Source organism: Nyctibius grandis, chromosome 6, assembly GCF_013368605.1.
Source record: "Nyctibius grandis isolate bNycGra1 chromosome 6, bNycGra1.pri, whole genome shotgun sequence".
In the NCBI taxonomy this organism is placed as follows: domain Eukaryota; kingdom Metazoa; phylum Chordata; class Aves; order Nyctibiiformes; family Nyctibiidae; genus Nyctibius; species Nyctibius grandis.
In genome coordinates this window covers 81,753,519-81,774,299 of record NC_090663.1, presented here as the reverse complement: position 1 = coordinate 81,774,299, position 20,781 = coordinate 81,753,519, and the positions used below count along the sequence as shown (strand labels likewise).

The 20,781-nt window shown below is 36.8% G+C and overlaps 1 protein-coding gene across 5 annotated transcripts in view; it reads right to left on the bottom strand.

The window, feature by feature from the left end:
• PDE5A (phosphodiesterase 5A) overlaps positions 1-20,781 on the bottom strand; it is a 128,508-nt gene that overhangs the window by 29,467 nt on the left and 78,260 nt on the right. For all 5 annotated transcript variants that reach the window (XM_068403151.1, XM_068403148.1, XM_068403150.1 and 2 more), the window contains 7 exons: positions 17,571-18,153; positions 16,475-16,564; positions 6,839-6,910; positions 5,680-5,769; positions 4,300-4,437; positions 2,946-3,013; positions 689-797 (listed from right to left, as the gene is read on the bottom strand). In XM_068403151.1, coding sequence (XP_068259252.1) covers positions 689-797; positions 2,946-3,013; positions 4,300-4,437; positions 5,680-5,769; positions 6,839-6,910; positions 16,475-16,564; positions 17,571-18,153 — 1,150 coding nt within the window. The remainder of the gene's footprint in view (positions 1-688; positions 798-2,945; positions 3,014-4,299; positions 4,438-5,679; positions 5,770-6,838; positions 6,911-16,474; positions 16,565-17,570; positions 18,154-20,781) is intronic.

The window sequence follows — 20,781 nt, the reverse complement described above, 5'->3', positions numbered from 1 at the left end:
AAGAGCAGACATCTTTCTAATTTCTCCATTGACAGGAAAATACAGAATTACAAGTTTGCTTTTTATTGATGATGACTTTGAAAGCAACCTGGCTGTACTCTGAGTCTTGCCAAGTGACCTTCCCTCCTAACTCTCCAGGATCCGTGTGCTCAGTGGTACACCATACCATAAGCTCACACTTGATGAAGTGTGAAGCAAAAGCTCCCAAAGAAAAGTGAAGTTGTTCCTTCTCCAAAACAGCAGAGAACTTGCATCTATAACATTAATCTTTGCCAGAACAAGAAGGGAAAGGAGAGGATACAAGGGAAGAAACTTCAGAGAGCCTCCCAGCCCTCACAGTGAACTACCAAGAATTATTGTGAAAACCTCCAACTGTTCTTCACTTAAATGTCTTCCATAGAACAAGCTCTCGACATCACACTGTCTATTTATTGACAAATTAATGCTAGGCTTTTTTAATAATGGCTGTAGGGATAAATCCCTCCCCTGGCCACCTGGCTCACTCGTATTGTACCATTTCTTCACTGATAATGAATTTTATCAAGCAAATGTACCTTTGTGTTTGCGTAATTCTACCTGTGGCTGTTAAATTAACAGAAATAATATGGGGAAAACAAAAAAGGTTTGAAAGGTGAACAGAAAAACATGTTCCATTTCTGAATTTCAAATCTAAGCTTATTTTACTTACTGTCCAGGGAAATCTTCTGTCTTTGCAGACATCTGGGATGTTGAGAGGCTCCATCGTATTCTTGACATACTGAGCATACATATAATTGATTTTGTTTGTGTCATAGTCCCTGAAGGATACAACATTATTATTATGTGCTTTGTATGAAAATGGATCATTTCATTATGCAAAGCAGGTAATTATAATATCTTTCCTGTATGAGAAAAGGATATAACCAACAGATATATAATGGAGTTGAGTTCAAATCCTGTATCCTAATCCAGCTGTCATCACAAAACTGCAGAGTGGATTGATTTATACAGTCCATCATTTCTTTAACATTCAACAACATTAACACTGAACACCAAACTTAAGAAATAAACAGATCAGTACAGTTCATGCAGATGGAAGGATAAAGAATGAACAACTGGGTTTATATTGAAATAAACAACTTTTTGAAAACAAACTCTATTTACAAATCTGACACACTTGAAAAATCAATACTGGATGAAATTCGTGTATTCCTTAAATGGAGCGCAGCAGGTAACATTTATGAATTTTCTACTTCTAAGTTCATTTCAAATTTGTTTTAAAAATAAAGGCACAATCAGTTGCATGGGGATTCTGTTACTGAAACAGAACTGTTTATTCCAAATCAGAACATAAAATATCTTTACAGAATTAATCGTCTCCTACTTTTTTACCCATGATGTATTTAATTAAGGCATTTCAATTCTCTTGAACCCTTTGTCTGCTTTGGAGAAGGACATATGTCCTAATAATAAACCTATTCCCATCAAGCTCCTGTCGTTTCCCTCTGACATTTGACTTGACTTTACTTATCCTTCTGGTGTAAGGATGTTCACAGTGCTAGAGGAAGGGAATTAACTCTTTTGTTATTTCACAAACTTGTTTATATAAGGCAATGCCCCACAATTCTGAAAACCAGTCTGATTTGGGGCTTGATTCAGGGTCCTTGATTACATAATAAGCCTGAAATTTTATTATGTCAAGTAATACTTCCCATCTAGTCCATGTCATTATATTTCTGCTATTGCCCAAAATCATGCCCTTCAAGCACAGCAGAAGTTCTAACTCCAATGGTTGACTCAGAACAGTCCTTGGTGTATAATTGTGCTCTCTCATGAACAAGCTTCCGATATGCAATTAAGCCTCCAAAGATTCCTTCCCTATCAGTTATGAGAAATAATTTACTGATGGCCCATGCAAGCAGTAGATTACATTTTGAGTCCATTAACTAGTAACCATGAAAGGGATAATGAATAGGAAGGGTAAATTCTCTTTACCATTCCCACAGTGTAGAAGAGGAAGTCAACAGGAACCTTCTCTTTCACCCTGTGATCTTAGTAGCCTGTTGTACCTCTGTACTTTCTGGTTGTACATTGTCTAAAATCACAATACAGACCAACAGTTTTCAGCTGCTCAAGCTACATATGGAATTAAATTTAATATAATAAATGTTCACTGCAAAAAAGATCAAAGGGGGACAGAAATCTCCATTTTGTCTCTGCACACTGTATCTGCAGTAGTGCATTTTATATACAACTGTGTTTTTCACTCTTTTGACATTATTTGAAGGTTTTGATGACAGAGGAAGGTAATGGAGACAGTAATTTTCAAACTTGAATACAGAGGTTCAGACTAAATTTGGAAACTACTTAATCTGGGTATTTTAATTCAACTATTTCTACATCTTTCCCTTCCTCCCAGTTGAAATTCTTAATGGTTTCTCAAAGATGACTGGAAGTCAGAACTTTAGAACATTATTATTGACTTAGTCAGTCATGTTCTTTGAGTCAGCTTCCCTGTCTATGAAATAAGAATAATGATTAAAATAATGTATTAAAATAATAAATAGGATTAGTATCTACTAATGTGGATGTGTCTACTCTACAACATAGTCATCTACGCAGATTTCTTACAGATCCGTTTTAGAGCAGCCCACCAACTTAGATTTTTACTTCCCACATTTTGTACATTTCCATAGCTTAGCCTTGTGATACAGCTGTGTACTTAGACCTGACAAAGTGAAGAGATCAGGCCCTACTCTCCTATTCTGCTCAGTGTGACCTCTGTAAGGCAATAGGGTTTGTCTATGAACATTTCAGGGCAAAACCTGCTCTATAGAAATAGCAATAATACATGGTACCCATTGGAAATAATGGGTCATAATAGTGTTATTATGAAAAAAATATTAAAAGCATAGTTTCTTCAACATTCTCCTGGGATGAACAGAAGTTTGAATTCATTGTTTTACCTCTTCAGATTTTCAGCTGAGTCTTCTAATTCCTCAGATTCCATGTGAAACACACTAGAAAATGAATCCTGGAATACCGAGAGGGTATTTTAATATATAGGTATATAAGGTTGTTGTAAGTTAGAATAGTAGTATTCACAAAAAACTTGTTACAGTTATCAAAACCTATTCTGTAATAAAGACAAGTGTAAAAATATTTAACTTCATTTCACATCTAGCAGCAAGCGCACAGGATCCTACCACAAAATACCTTTTGATGCAACTTTAAATATCATTGAAGTGTCTTGACTCTCTACTGATTGCTCTGAGAAGAAATGCCAGTATTTACAAGCTATGCCAAATTTATCTGTCAGCACAGAACTTCATCATTTTAACATTCATCCAATTCCAGACCACTTTGCTGGGACAGGTGAGGACATCAAAACCTTTTAAACATATTGACTGATCTCTGTGTTGCTTTTCACACAGCTTTTTTTAACAGTCGAGAAGCCTAAATGTAGAGGGAAATTAGATTCTCTGTACTAAAAATTCAAGCTACAGACTGCAAACTAAGTGCTGGAGTTTATCTAACTTGTAAGGACAGTGTGAATATATGAATACAAAAATTATGTAAATTCCTCTTCTCTATTCTTGTGTGCAGGAGTGACTCGTCTAAATGCAGTGAAAGATGGGATTGTGGCAGATGATCACAAGTGCTGTGTGTTGTTTCTGTGCTACAGAACCTGGAAATGCTTCCTCACTTCCAGATCTTAGTACACCCATATCTATAACAAGTAGTAACAGACTGAGGCATGCAACATGATGCCCTGCTCCTTGTTCTGCAGCCTATTGTCAATAGGAAGGAAATACAGGTGGGCCCATTGGAAAGGAGTTGTCCTTTGCTTCAGTGAGCCAGAATCTTGGAACAGGCCATGATTCTGTTTAGATACCTTGCTTAGATACTCCCTGCTTAGATATACTCAAGTGCCGTCAAACCTGATTCTGCACAGGAAGCAAAGGCCACATTGTTTTTCTTCTAGCCTTTTCCTTTTTTCCGTCTGACATCAGTAGCCAAGAAAATGAGTTATGAAAGAGTTCCACATTCAAGATCTATGCCATAGGAGAGAGCTTGGCACCATAGTTTACCAACAGGTAATGCAAAACGGCTGCATAAAATGGCAGTCTGGCCTACACAAAGATCAAAGCCTCCCAGATCAACCCCTAAACTGAGTAAATGCCATAAAAGAAAAGGCAGAGGATGAAAAGGCAACAGAACATACTATGGGTTTGAAATATTATTGAGTCAGAATGGAGGGAAGCCCACACTGCTCCCAGGGGACAGGCACTTCTGCCTTTAGACAAAAAACATACTCACAGTACAGTCTTCATCCACTATGAAGATGGTACACCTCTGCACTTGCATGAAGGATATTATAGTGGCAGCTATCTTCTTCAGAATTAGTTCCAAAGACTGCTGCTCTTCAAAAATCAGGCTGGCAAGATCAAGAAGCACCTGGGGAAAAGGTCTTTTGTGAAATTTTGACTAATCATGATTTAAGCAATAATTATCATTACTACTGTCTTTGATTCTTCTCCTCTTCCCTTAATCAAGGAAGTCAACAAGTATGTCTGTGACCAAAATTAAATTTGGGCTCCCACACAGACTGCAAGGTAATAGTAAATAATAGCCAGTTTGACACTTTTGATGAAAGGAATAAATAGAATAAATAGCATAGTTAGCTGTCTGATGTTTTCGGTCAGAGAGACAGAATAGATTTAGGCATTAACAGTTCATCAAATGAAACCTGAGAAATCCAGACAACACACAGTTATTTCTCCTTAGGAAACCTAATGCTTTCCTATGGCTCATCTGTGCATTCTAAAACCAGTGATATTTACATTTCTTAAGACTTTTGAACACAATTATTGTCTGTCATAATTCTAACAGGTCCTAATGAACTCATTTGGTGAAAACATAATTTAGATACAGTCTGCTGTACTTCAAAGCTGCTGCTGAAGGACTTAGCTGCTCAGATGTGCTCATATTATATTCCTTTTTTCCTCACAAGAAGCATGGAGCCAATTTGAAAAGATTACCCAAATTTGTACCAATTTACAAACACTGATAGTCACTTGGAAACTCAGAGCTACCAGAAAATTTTAGAAACAACTGCTGCCTAGTTGTTTCTCCAAAACCTTTTCATATCGTATGTGGCAGACATATTCACCCATAAAGGCCATGGCATTAATAACCCACCAGTTCTAAAGATGGCTGCAAAATACAGTTACATTGACCAGAAGGAAATTCAGTTTTCCATCCAATCATTACTGAAAATATGATTAGTGACTATTTATAGTTGTAGTAGACTAAAAGAGCAATCTGTATAACCTCTACCATTCTGTAGGGATAATTCTATCTGAAATTTCTGGAGTATGTGCACCTCTGGTTGTATAATATATACAGTGAGACACAGGATAACTTCAGGCGATATCAAGTTTATTGACACGGAATGAATTTTCTGACATGTAGCTTTACCTTCGTCCCCTGGACAGTCCACTTCTTGCAGCCCAAGCTGGAATGTGCCCAGCTACTTCTCAATGCACTTAGAGCTTTATCAGAGATACATAGCATTCAATTAGAGTGATTAAAAATAGCCAAGGAATAAATACCATATGAGAAGTATCAGGAGCAGGCACTGATTACTAGCTAACGGTCGTAATTTCCGTATTCTTGGAACAAACGTGTTGAACATACCTGATTACGCCTGTTCTCAAGCAAAGACGTCTCATACAATTGAGCGTTGTGAAGAACAATTCCACAGAATGCCAAATACGCGGCAAAATCCTGAAGACAAATGAACATCAACACCTCATGAAGATAATGTCTCACAGCATCTTAACTCTATTCAAAGATAAGCTACTGCCATTTTTTGTTTTCACTTTGAAGTACTGATATTTTAAAGTTATTTTTGGCAACCACACATGCGGGGGGGCGGGTTCAGAATCTCTTCTCCCTTTCTTAAACTAATGATCTTCACAGTTTGTCCTGGTACAAGTAGGACTGATATAAGAAGCAGCTCAGAGGAATCAACTTATTTTCAGCAATGCATATTTTATTTAGAAAAGCTGAGTGCAGACAATCAGCCTCTCTTATTTTGGGGAATTCAGTCTTTTGGAAAGTGGAAATAAAATTCTGCTAGTATAGCAAAACCACCATTTTTTCCCCTTTCAGAATGGGATTAATTCTGATATCCTGCAGATACTCAGTATGCATTTTGTTTTAAAGCAGAAGTTTTCAAAGGGAAAGGATGAATTCTGACTTCTTTATCTCTGAGGGTTAAGTCAACTTCTTCAGCCTGAGTGCAGCCTGTTTTTTGCTATACCAATCTGAATGTGAAGTCTGGAAATGTTTAGAAAGCAACTGCAGTGTCAGGAATCAAGGTGTTGTCTGCTCCACTAAGTATCTCATATATTGTTCATAATTTATCCAAAGCTTTTTCTCATCCTGCAATTGCTATATTGTGAAGTGATACAGTATTTAAAGAAGAATCACTACACAAATTTTAATATTCAAAATACGTTTGTTGGGGATGCCAGGAGAGTTGGAACCAATTAATAAAAAATGTCTATTAAAATTTATGAAACTGTTTTACAATGCATTTCAGTAGAGTAAGCCTGTGTTTCAGAGATGTATGAGAGATACCATGCTGATACAGAAATTAAACTATTTCACATCCACTTTTCTCATGGCCTCATAAAGAAAGAAATTTGCAGTATTACCAGGAATTTTTACTTTTTCAGAGGTGTTTAATTTTTAATAACTTTAAGATTTCTGATCAGCGTGAAAAGTAATAACATATCCATCCCGCATCCCCCATGAAAACAGAAGAGATATAAATGTCCAGCTTTTATACCTTTTCATCTTGTTCAGTGAAAGTGCCACCAATTCCAGATTTCTTGTTGATTGCTTGAGCCACACCAACAACCTAGTGTATTCAAAATGAAGTAATTAGATAATTTTTAGGAGTTTGTCATTAGATTCTATTTCTAGACATATTTATAGAAGACAATACATGATCATTACAGGTATTCATTTGGTTGACCTTGGATTACAGAAGATATTTAAGCGTGTTTTTTCCTAATTTATTCATATTACAAGTAACTGAGCATGAGCCTGAAATATCAAAAAAAATAAGTGGCATGAGTCCTGGCTGCTCTTAGGAAGAGCGGTTGATTTGATCCAAAATTTATTGGAACAATCATGTCCCAGAAAGACAACAGTTTATGCTTCTGCAGTCATAAGCCAGACCACGCAACAGCTCTCTCTAAAGTTCATCTGCTTGTGTGCGCAGAAAATACCCTTCCTGCTAGCTCTGACAAGATTTCCAAAACGTAGCCTCCTTACTGAATCTAGAGTTTGGCTACAGTGATCTCTTTGCATTTTCTATCGCTCTGAATCTGACCGGATTAATTTTCATCTGCTGAAAAATAGTATACAAAGGTTATGTTCCTGCCAGACTCAAGTTTGTTACTCAAGGTAGGCTTTTACTAAGACCACATGAAACCAACACTGAGAAGAGATACTTTGTTATGCTTCAGCTGGTAGTTAGACTGTCCTTCTTGCCAAGATACCCTGATATCTCACCATTTTTAATTACTTTCCCTATGGAGCAACTCAGAAGGTAGGGCAGAATCCTGGTTTCCGGGTAAAGAAGCTAAGCAAAGGGTGAAAAGCCATCCACAGGTCCTGCAGGACATCTGCGGTGGACCTAAGAAGCAAACCCCTATGCCCTGACGAACATTAAATGTTTTCCGTTAAGTAGTTCTTTCTGCTCTTGGCACACAGCTTAAGTCCTAGCTTTCAAAAGGACTATGTATTAAGATCACCAGCCAAGAGGCTTCATAAATTAATGCTGCCCACATAAGTAAATCAGTGCACAGATAGTAACAAGGAAGGTTTACCTGAACTAGAAGAAAACTACTATGATTTATGAAATAAAGACATCAACAGACCAGCTCCATTTGCTTCCTTTGTTGGCTTGTCTCCTTTTGGATTTAAGTGGAAGAAAATGGAATCCGTGTAACAATAAACCAAGCCAGATTACACATCTAGTTTTATTCTTACAAAGTTCTGTCTAAATTATGTTAAATATCAGATGATGCTTTTTTAGTATAGAAATAATCTGCGGTAAAATTTGATTTCAAGTTTCTGGACATAATTCCATGAACTGGGAAATTAAAACATGATTTCTTACAAAACAGAAAACAGTCCCTTTAAGGACAGTCAATTAAAGTCCAAGCTACTGGTGTTTTTGTAACTTTCTACATAGAGGATAGTTAGCCAATAAACATGATTTCTCAATACATAATGTTGGTTTAGATTTTAAAAAAATGTAAAATAGATGTGAGAGAAAAACACATCTGTTTAAGCATGATGCTTTTGTTGCTGCCAGTGTTTGTGGAGTTCAATTCTGCATGCTGGTGAGAGCCTCCCAGGAAACCAGTCTGCCCTGCAAATAGTAGAACTCCTTATAAAAATGAAAGTGGAATTCAGATCTTTGCTTAGTGCTGATTCCAGTTTCTAATGCAGGCTCTAACTCTGACATTTGGGGAGAAATGAAACTGAGTGGTTGCTTTGGACTTACTCCTACATACTCAACATAGATGTCTTCTCTGGTAACTTGGATCTGTTTTTCAGAGCCCAAGGAAAACAAGAGAATTTAAAGAGACCTTCATACAAGTCAGTACGAAGAGGAAGTGAGCATTTCTTTAAAAAATTAATTCACTGGGACAGTATTTCTCTAGATTCCTCACTGCAGTTATTCAAGCTATGTACTGGCAGTGACAATTCTGTCCTGTAAACTAGTTTAAACTTCTTCTGGATTCTGTGCTTATCCTTATACTTCTGCGCTTCTACTCTTCTGAGTCATAAATTAACCACGTAATTTCACAGCACACTAAAACTGGAAGGCTTTCAGAAGGAGAGAGAGGTTAATTTCAGTTGAGATACTTCACTGTCAATAAGGTGAAAATGAGTTTTCTAACTCAAATATTTTGTCATTCCATTAAAAAAAGTTTGTTTATTTTTATTATTATACTACACATTACTAATGCACACTCTTGTTCTCTATTAAATCAAATTGTTACTATAATAAATGTTTCTCTCTGATGCATAAACATTTCCTAGATTATAGGATTTCAAGGCTTTAGCCTTTCCCTGATGTAACTCAGTATGTTTCCACTCCTTTTGAGACTTTGCAAATTACTACTAATCTGACTTTAGGCTTACAAGAATTGGAGAAAGTAGAGTTTCCTTGATTTGTGAAGTAAAAAAAAAAATGTTCTGACTGTTAGTGAGTAAGGACAGGTTTCTGTGATTGATATCAAGAGTGGGAGCTATAAGGTGGTGAACCCAATGGTGTTTATTGGGATGGATGAGAAAGGGACCAAAGTAGATGACATGCTGAGGAAGGTGCCAGGTGGAGGGTGGAAGCAATTATGTCTGAGCCATTACTTATATTGGTACCCAGAAATGAAGCCCCCAGTTCATGGTACCATGCTGAATAGCCACTAGCAGCACCTGGAGTGAATTTAGGATAAGGTAGAGCTGAAAGAGGAGTAGCACCAGAGCAAGAGGTAGGAGAGGGAAGCTGGGAGGAGCTGGAAGTCACTCACTAGAAGCCTGCACTTCCTTCCAGTTAGACTGTTAATTTGTTTAAATGGCTGGATCTTATCTTCTGTTAAACTTGATAAATCTGCTGTGTGGTAAACTCAGAGGCTAGAATGTGCTAGCACAGATAGAGCCCACCTAGCCAAGTACAGTAACATGAAAGAGGATGTGGTAAGAAGCCATAAGATATATACAAAGCTTTTGATTCTTTTCAGATTTTTTGGCACACTTTCAACAAATGATTGACAAAGCTGCAAAGAACTTCCTTTGTTTGAGATCCAAGTAGTGTAAGACCAGTGCAAGGTGTTAATGATGGTATTTTTTTCATCTTGTTTTTTTGGGGATAAACAATATTGGAAGAAAACTGAGTGGTGTGCATGTTTAAAAAGTTGTACTTAGCTGTTAATCATTAAATTGATAATTGCTGAACTGATGGAAGGCATACAGTTCTATTTTTGTAATGGAAAAGAAGACAATTTACTATCTCAGCCTAGCCTTCCCAAAATACTGATATTACAAATAAGGTCATTGTTCTGCAGCATGAATCACTGCCAACTGTGGGCTCGAAAATGTCTGTCTGAAATAAAGCTTAATTGTTAGCTCCAGTCCATACAAACCAATTTTTCCCACAGTCAACCTCTCATTGACTTCAGTGAGGAATATTTCTTACCCAGTGTAATATCTCACTGTAATAACAATGTACAACTAATCTTATATACTTCTGTAGCAGACTTCAAATAGTAAGCAAAACCTTTAACCAGTCAACATGCTTTTATGCTAACCTATATGTGCAGAGATTAATGGTGAGGCCTTTTCTCAGACCACTGTCTTCTGTGGCTATTTATTTATTTATTTATTTATTTATTTTCAGTTTTGATCCAGCGTGAGCTAAGACAACTTTAATGAGATCAGAGGCTTTTTAAGGCATCCAAAAGGTAAGTACATTCATCTTGTGTAAACACATCCCCTCCATGAGAGGAAAGTCTGTGGTAGTTAAAAAAGCTATAAGAAAACAGTAAAAGGACCATATTAATACAGCAAAAAGACTATTTAGGCTCCCTTTATTAACACTGCAGGTTTTTGATGCATTAACAAAGGCATGTGTTCGAAAAGAAATGGACATTTTTAGATCTTTGTTAAGGTCTTTCAATAAAAGGTTTTAAGTGAAGAGGGAGGGAGTAATGAGAATAAACCTGCTAAAAATTCATGGTTGTCGAAGGTGATAAAAAATTTTCTGCAGATGCAAACCTTTTGTTGCTGCTGTTGTTTCACTGGCATTCTAAGCTTTTAAAGACAACTTTGTAGTATGTGCCATATTTTTCAAACGAAATAAGCAGTTTTTTAAATTAGACCGCTCCAAATTCTGGCCTCATTTATATCGGTACAAATTCCACTGAGCTTCACTAAATTCTGTAGAATGTGGTATAGAGACAGTAATGAGAAAAACCTCAGATGGATATTATTTAGCCATTGGAGTCTTGCCTGCAACCAGGTAATTAGGAGAAGATGTAGGAAACTCAAGAGGATCTGTTCCTGTTACTAAAGTAATTATGTAATTAGGACAAAAGTAAATCATGTGGTAGCCTTTTAGGCCATGGAGAACATATGCCTGCATTTTAGAGAATACTAAGCACAGTATGAAACCCAAATCCTCATTTTTGAAACTTACTATAAGCAAATCTGAAATAACAATAGGCCTGATCTGTGATCTCCAGCTGGGAGTTATGTTCACACCAGCAGAAGAAATGAATCAAAGGTGACTAACTGCTCTGAGCCCAGCTATACAGAAAACTTACTCAGATAATAGGTACAGTAAAAGTGTGAAATCTTTGTGGCAATAAACAAGACATATCCACACCTGTTTTACCACATCTGAACACAGCTTCCCGAATTGTATTCTTGCTGGCAACACCAGGTAATCTTCCAGTGCTACCAGTTGTTCAGTAACCTTTCTTCTTGATCTGTACCAGTTATCCCATTTAATAAAGCCTGATCCACATTACAAGGAGAGATTCCTTCCAATTAACAGGTCACTTTATTTTTACTATTTTCTTGCAATAGCTGACTCCTGCCTCTAAAAGTAGCAGGCTACCTAGAGTATTTCCCAGTAGATGATGACTGATGACTTCAGCGCTGATGACTGTGCTCTGAATCTCATCTGGATTGTTTCACGCTGCAATTTTTTGCACATTAAGATTACAGGCCTAACTCTGTGAAAGCTGTTCTGGCTCTGCAGGCAGCTAGTGCCCTTTTTAGTTGGTTCTTACTTCAGCTGACCTAAAAATATAATTAATATAATTTTGCTTCCTAAGAAGGTATGTTTTTTTATTTACTTTGCTGGCACCTGAAGAAAAATTACATTAAGCCAAAGAATGGTAACAGGAAGAGGGAAACTCAACTTTTATCCCATTTTAAAGATGGGAACATATCCACTGGAGAAGACAAGACTAAGCAGTTTTAACCTTACTTTGCTCTCCTGGTCTTGTATCATCCTCTTCTATCATTCATGCCTGCAGTAGCCTGCATGGTTTCCAGCAGCCTAGCTACTATAACACATGTCTCAGCATAAGCTGAAACTCCACCCAAGGAGCAAATTACTGATCTCCATAATCCTGCAGCAAGACTGCTACTGGAACTTGAGTTTGTTTAAAGTTAGCTTGGCCAGATCTACACTATACTGCAGTGACTGTGATGTATTATACCTGAAGTGCTCATTGTGGGAGAAAGTAACTTAGCTGGCTAATGGTAACATGCCTGGTCACATTTTGTACAATAAAATTCAACAGCATATTTTCAAAGGCTGTTGTAAATAGAGTAGCACCCCTGATTTGTTGGGAAGAGTTTCCCAGTGACAGGAGATAGGGCAAAGTAAACAACAAACTACACAACTGGAGTGAGCATTGCCAGAATAAAACATTTTCCTAGCCAATTAGTAGGAAGTTCAATCTTACATACTCAGAGCCTGGGAGATAGGTGTCAGTTAATTCAGCTAAAGGTTCCCTTATGAGAAAATCCTACAGATTTGAGTAGAAATTAAACTGAAATATAATTTTATGGAAATTCTTTTGCACAGCTGAAAGAAAAAAATGCAGAAAAATCAGAAAATTATGTAATTCCTATAGACGTTCTACAGCAGCTGTGATGGCTCCATGCATCAGAGACCATCCATTCCACAAATATTCCAAACCAGTTAGAGAACTGTACTGAGTCTCGTATCAGTTCTGGATAACTCTGCAAGTTGGTTTAAGCTACAGACTTCCATTCCCTATTGAGTTATGTCAAATTTTGTCAAGATGACTGTTTGTTTACAAATGTCTCCAAAACCAGATGGAGAAATCTGAGGTGATAATTATTTGCAACAATGTCTATAGTCCTTTTTCTGGGTCTCTGAGTCCAAGACCAAACAAAATCAGAAGGAAGTGCCACTGCATTGGCTGACTTTATTACGGGAGCTCTAGAAGGCAAATCAGAACCATTTGAAGCTTCTGAAAAATTAAAGGTTTAAGGACACACCAGGAATGAAGAGCTGCTTTTTGAGATGCACAATGCTGAACTGCCACAACCTTAGGTCTTCTGCCAGTAGTGGTAAAACCCTGATTTCTGTATAAGCACTGTAGCACTGAAATGGTTAGCATTAATAGCTCCAGCTAAAGCCTGTGGCCAGCAGTACCAGTTTCCTCTTGCAAAAGAAATAACCATGGTAACTCTGTGGTACAAGCTGGCTAATACTAACTTTTCATTGGTGGCTTTTGTACTACCGAGGATAAAAATTCAGTCTGTTTTGAAGGTTTTGATGTGTTCTCTGATACACGTTGATAATCTAAGTAGCAAGTCTTACATACTGATGTCTACATAACTGTACACTGTTATCTGCTCTTACAGAAGAATCACCAGAAGATAAAATCTTTCAGGATCAAAATACAATCTTTGCTATGACTTTGCATTCACCTTACGACAAATTTAAATACAGGAATAGATGATTAAATGATTTGACTTAGAACCATTTTGTTTTTAAGTAGAATACAATTCAGGTTACCCAAGGCCTTTCTTCCTCCTTGTTTTCTTCAGTGGTGATAAACAGCAAATCATACAGCCTTACATGCCAGAAGGCATCACGTGGCAATACTTTTGTCATATGATGGGATGGAAAGAATTTCTGTTTTTTAGTTATTAGAGATTGTGCAGCAGGGGTTTACAGATATCAGAACTTTGTTCAAACTCCCTGAAGTCACATGCAAAGTTCTGTCCGTGTGCATTTGTAATTTTTCATGGGAAAATGAGAACTCTTCATAAAGCTAGCACTATCCAAGCCTCTATGATCTGACCTTAACGGATATAATCAGCAGAATTTTCTGCATCTGAAATGCAATGTTTCTGTTGCATTTCTGTCAGCAAGAATAGGTTGAGTAGGGGATTGAGAAAAGTTCTTTTAAGTGAATGTAATTCCATTCTTCGTGAGCATCTGTGCAGAGGTAAAGTCCTCTTATTGCCTTGCTTTTTTCTCATTGTTCCTAGTTCCTGGGTCCTTTATATGAGCTCTTTTGTGACTCAAACTTTTGTTTTCTTCTTTTCATCTATGGAATTTCTTACTAGCTGTTATTTTTAAGTGAGACTTTGGTTTCTCACATGCCTCATGGAAATATAGGCAAATGTGAAAAACATCTACTGGAAAAATCTCCATACTTCAGCAGGCCCAGAGGATTTAATAATCAGCATGAGATTTTCTTCCTCTCAATTGCTGACTCTTTTGTTTTTAAAAAACAGTACTAATACTAAACAAACAAATAGAAGACCCCAGTTGCTTCTCTTTCTCAGTGTTTATTTTTGGATGTCTTCCAGAATAGAATGGTCTTTTGACTGTGGTTGCTGACATCCTGGGCTAAAGCAGCATTCACTAGCCTCAATATTACCAGAGGGGCTTTGGGGATTTTTAAATTTTTTTATTTTTTTTTTAAACAAGGAGGAGCCAGTATTCTGGTTTTGTTGTTTTGGGGTTCTTTTAAACAGAAAAAGCAGCAGAATGCAAATGGCAAATTAAGGACTGATTCACTGACTCCGAGGGAGAAAAACCTTCTGGTAGAGACTCTAAAATCAGAAAAAATTTAAAAGTGCTGTCCTTTACTGTAAGAAATCTTATAATTTAGCCCCTTCAAATTACTGCATATGAGTACAGTGTAATGCTCTCCTCAAACTTCAGGTTGGCTGAACTTTTCAAAATAAACAAATTCCTCCTTCATTTCCACTTGCTGATGCACTTAAGAGCAGAAAGCTGGCCGAAGATATGGCCAATTGCAGGTTAATTCAGCCTGTAAGTCATGGTGTGTTGGACCAACAGACTACAGCTCTTATTCCTTCCCCCACCTACCATCAGGACTCAGTGAGAAAGAAGTACTTTCACGCTCCCTTGGTCAGCAAGATTTTGTAATTCTTTTCTGATCCAAATTACATAGAGCATAGCATTTTTTTCCATTCAACAAAAAGAAAATGGGATGGCTGGGGTGAAATTTAAAGCCTTGCATCAGCCTGACAGCTCTTCACACGACATCTGCTTTGATCACCAGCTGGCCCAGGGCCAGCAGTGGCTGCTGCTGGTTAGAAAGGGGAAGGCTTTTAAGCAGGAGTGGGACTAAGAAAGGATTAAGTGCTGTCCTTGGAAGACACTGAGAAAAATATTTTAAACCAAAATTAGCAGTAGGTGAAGAAAGGAAATCCTGGCTGATCATCTGGGTCAGCTGGAGTAAGATTTAACAAACAAATTAAATCAAGAGTTTAATCAATTTATTTAACGAAAAAAGGTTCAGTGCAGTAAGAGTCAAGGTGACACATTCCATAAGAGGAGTAAAAGATGAAAGAGCAAGAAAAAGAAGGTATGATGTCTTCAAACCAATCTTGGCAGCATTTCTTTTTGGAGTTTGAGCTTTCTGGAAGCGAAGTATAAATACTCTGAAAAATAAAGGAATTACAGGAGCGAAAATCTCCATCTTAAAGCTCTGGCACACTCTATAGACAGCCTTACACTTTGAGAGTATTCTAAGAAGTGGTGATGTGGCTGAAGGCCTACTACATTCAGGATCAAAAAAACCCAAACTTACTTTACTTACTCCCTAAGTAAAAGAGCGGGCCTCACTTTTTTACCATTCATTGGCTTTCATTGACTTTACTGAATTCACGCTTCAGTTACTCAGTGTAAGAAGACATCATTAGTCCATAATAAGAATTCTCCCTACTGCAATAGCATCAGACAGGAAGAGAGAACTTTTGTGAGAAGTAGCATGGATGGGAAATATGTACAAGAGTTCAATGAGCAGATTCACATTGTTTTAAATTTAAGTTATATGACTTGTGGATGACTTTTCTGAATCACATTGACACCATGTGTTTTTCAATGCCTGATGTTGAGCATTTAACATGTTTCTTAATTTATTACTTATGAGCTGAGTTAATAGAATGTAAAAAACAGCCTTTTAGGCAACGATAAAACCCCATTAGTGTCCTCTGAAGAAAATAATGTAGATACAAGCTAAGCTGAAGTACAGTAACTCTTAATTGCAATCTGAGCGTGCACTGAGACAGACCAACAAGTGAGCAGGGAACTTTAATGCTGACAGATACTTGGGACAGGAACTGGGAACAGCACTTCTAGAGTTAAACACATATATTCTACTTCTGCATCTGCGATTAAACTCTTCTTGACAATTGGCTTACATTATTGAACTAGTTAAGATAAAATTAAAGTCCAAGCAAACATAAGCAGTCTTTTTAAAAAAGAGATGGTTTTATACTGGAAGATAATGACTGCCAGCTAATAAAGTTTGAAGCATTAGCATAGCTGGAAACAATATTACACAATATTACAAGTGATCCCAATAGTGCAACTTACCTCTTCCCTATGATTCTTTATTGGCATACAGAGAATACTCTGAGTCTTATACCCTGTGATCTGGTCAACTTCTGCATTGAATCTTGGATCCTGATACAAGAGAAAAATACAATTATTTGACTACTTACCTAAAGACCAGTTCTTTTTCTTCCCTCGTTTAAAGGTTAAGAAAAGTACAATATTTGACTTAACTGTTACCCAGGATAACAAAGGTTCTATTACTAGCTAATAATTCTATAAAGTTGTTGTGTTGGAAATGAAACCATACGAAATCATACCACTCTTTTTTGCTTTTGAAAAAAAATCTACTTGGTAATGTTACTTAATTCTATGAACATGCTCAGATTAACTGAGAGATGATCAGAAGCGGTAATTTTCATCTCTGTATGCCTTTATTAATTAGTTAATTAGTCAATTAAATAATTAAAATTTCTATCATCTCTAAATTCAAAGCACAAAGTGAACATAACCAAAGAGCCTGGAATCAAGAGATGTCCTCTCCCAGTGCTGGATACTCTTCCTTTTTTCATCTGGCCTTGTATTAAATAACTCAAGTCACAGAGTATCATTTCATTTGGGAGACCACTAAACAGTTCAAACCCTCATCCCGTTCTTGTTCATTCAGCTCCTACTCTTTGTGCCTCAGGTATGATAAAATTCTCCAAAGTATTTTAGTCATAGGACTCCAGTTTTGCAGACAATTACACTCACAATTTCATTCATTTTGGTGCAGAAGTATCTTATATCCTTATACAAGCAGAAATGTAAACCTTTACGTGTCCAAAGCTAGAAATGCAAATACTGGCGTGCACGTAGCTGGTTAAGATGGGGCTGATATCTGACTGCTAATGTCAAACTTACATAATTTATTTTGATGTTAGCATTCCTCTAGCATTAGTCATAGCTACATGTTTCTGTGTACGCATGTATCTATAATACATGTATTATAACCAAAAACATGTCAGGTTTGCATCTTGACTGGTTTAAGTCAATATTGCTCCAAATACCTATACTAAAATGGCAATATTACAACAGCTGATAATATGGCTTTTTCTTTTTTCAAGATAAGATAGATAGATACATTTTCTTGGTTTACCTCATAAGCATTCTTGATATTCAGAGGCTGGCCTATAGCTGCTACATGACCCACAATGCCCTTGTTCCACTCCAGGCGAATGCAGTTGTTGGAAGCTTCTTCCAGGGTGGAGCCTTCTGCCACGTCAAACAGCCTGCTTACAAGAAACTTCTCGTTAGAGCTATCCTCACAGACCAAGAACAGGGAATAGCGATCAGCTGCTATAAGCTCATGGATATGTAGGAAAATTTTATGGCAAAGTGCTGTGACATCTAAGTGACTAGAAATATCTTTCACAAGTTCTAATAGTCTTGAGCACTGATCCCCTGCACTGGTCTCAATCCTTGGAGATTGCAGAGGCATCTGTTCCTTCTTTTCAGAGCCGGAGAGGAAGCTCACTGCTCCTACTGAGTCCTTGACAAAAATAGGCCTTAAGGGTCTGTCAAACTCTGAAGCTGAGATTTTCCTCGCTGGCGTCCCAGAGTTGGTGGTCTCAGCACAGGCAGGCTGGTGACAAGCACAGGATTCACTCTGGGACTTGGTTCCCTCTTTGCAGACTGGGATGGTATGAACTCTCTCAGCAAACCATGCATTAACCATTTCTCTGTAAAACAAAAATAAAAATACAGTGAATTATGTAAGTTAAAAATCCCCAGAAATTAATATGCATTTGAAGAGGACTCTGCAAAGAGGATAACTTTAAACCTTTTCATACAGCGGACGTGAGTGCACATTTAGTTCTCCTCTGTATCACCATTCTTCAATTTTATGCAGCACTTAGCCTAGATTAAGCAGTAATGATTTACGCCCCATAAAAAGGAAGCTATTTCTGCCTAAAGGAAATACCTGAATCGGGCAGAGGAAGACTGCTTATGCTGTGGCTTTCAGAATATAGAAGATCAGAAGTTTACACCGTAATTTTGTGCTTGAAAAGTTCTGGTCCTTCCCATTCCTAAGATGCATATATATTCATGTGAAGACAAAACTTTCTGTTTTAATTTTGTTTTTCTAGACCATTTCTAACTTTTAAAAAGATAATTTTGAACTTTAATTCTCCATGCCAAATCACCTGCAGCCCCTCCTATTTTTGTCGCCTATACACTATTTTTAAGTTAACTTCCTCTGCTCTCTCAGAGTTAATGAAAAACGCTGCTTTGACTCAATGCACAAAAGTTTTGCTTAAAAACTGTCAGAAAGAAACGTGACTATTTCTAATTCAAACCCCTTCAAAATAATGAAAAGACAGACTGTTTTCATGCATTTCTCCTATTTCCTTTCCTTTCAGATGAACCTCATTGCCTAACTCAACACAAAATACTGAATATCCCCAAAATTATACTTTTGAAGAGTTTACCATTAATTAAAAAATGTCACGCATCTCCAGTATTTACCTGTATTTCTCAAATTAACTTAGCACTAGAATGCCAACCCTAGTAATATCCTCACTAAATAAGGTGTATCTTGATTATCCATAAGCACACATATAATCTATAACAGTATATTTTTTCTTATTATTATAATATTTTCTTGTCCAAAATCTGTTGGATTTTTTTTTAATACAGGGCTTTTTATTTCATTTACTCAGTGTCAAGGATTCCTCACAGCACATGATCTACTCAGAAGAAACATTTTTTTCTGAATTACATAATGTATGGGCCTATGAACAGCAAAAATCCTATTAAAAAGTCTGATCTTTTAGAAACCTTTCATGGTGGTCATGTTTTAAATTTGGGATATTTTTTATTTGCTCAGCAGACCACAGGAATTTCAAGAGTGAAGCTGAATGAAACCATGGAAATTAGTCAGGTTAGTCAGCCGCCAATCGGTTACATGCATCAGTATATGTTACATATGAAAAGCACTAGTCTTTTTTCCTTACAGAATAGCTTCATCTATGTTGTAGAATGCAACACTGCAAGTGTAATTAACCCTTAATTCAAAGTAAAGTAATCGATTGAAATCTAAAGTCCACCAATATTATTATTATTAGCAAGCAATCCACAACAGGAAACTTATTTGTCTCCCATTAGGAAGGTTTGAAAGAGTTTTTCAGTTTTTGCAATCACGTATCATTTGGAGACCTCAACTGTAGGCAAACATGCTATGAAAAATTGAATTGATTTAGGAAATAGTGTGACTGTAAGGGAAGCACCTGGGCAAAAGGAAATCATTATGTTACTGTACCCATTCCACTTCACTGTGAGCTACCTGGTCATTTTTTTCCCCTCAATAAAATATGTCTGAGTGGGGTAAATAGCACTCAACGTAGCACTGTAAAACCAAATTCTTCTCTTATTCACACCAGTGCAACTCCAAGTAAGTGGATGATAGACTATTCTTTATTTTGGCTTCTGTCTGTGTGCTGTGGTCCTGCTCATGCAAAACCTTACCTACATGGTTAATATCATATATAGCCCCAGTGATCTTCAAGGCTCAATGCTCAGTGTGGTCACATAGGACATTTGTGAATTTTCTGACGATGGGAGTCCAAAACCACTGAATGAAAAGCTGGACACAATTAAGGGGGTGGGAGTTTTCCCTCTGAGTTCCACAGAGCTAGGATTTCATTCCATGTTTTTACATTTTCCATGAAGCTCCTGGAACAGTGCTTGCTGTAGCAATAATATACCTCAATCAACATCTATTATAAATGTCCCAGCAATCTAAAGGTAGTCCAATTACTGGAAATGTGGTGCCAGAGAACACAATGAAATTCCATTGTTATTCTGAAAGAGTTTTGGTTCATTGCTTAGCTACTTATTTTTAAGGGGAGTAAGCTCTGCTTTTTAAGTATATTAATAAAACTACCAATGATCCTTCTTTATTACAGCAGAGGTGTATTTTTTTGTGGAGTTGCCTCATGCAAATATTTCTTGCAATGAAGAAGCATAAAGAACAATAAATATATTATTAGAACTTTGACTTTAACAAGATTACTTTATAGTACTTAAACAGGATAAATATTAAATGTGGGAGCTGTGACCATGTATTACAGAAATGCATAATATAATTTGCATAAGGCAATATCACATTGCTGTTTCAATGAGAGTCGAAATAAGAAGCTAGCACTTGATAACATTTGGAATTTTCATTTATTAAACCGAATGAGAAAAAAAAAAAAAAAAAATTTGTGGTGAAAATGACCAAAAGTATCCTTAAGAACAAAATCTAAAAGCTTAAAATGCAAAAATTTATAAGTAAACATTTATAATTTACAGTACAACCTCTAAAA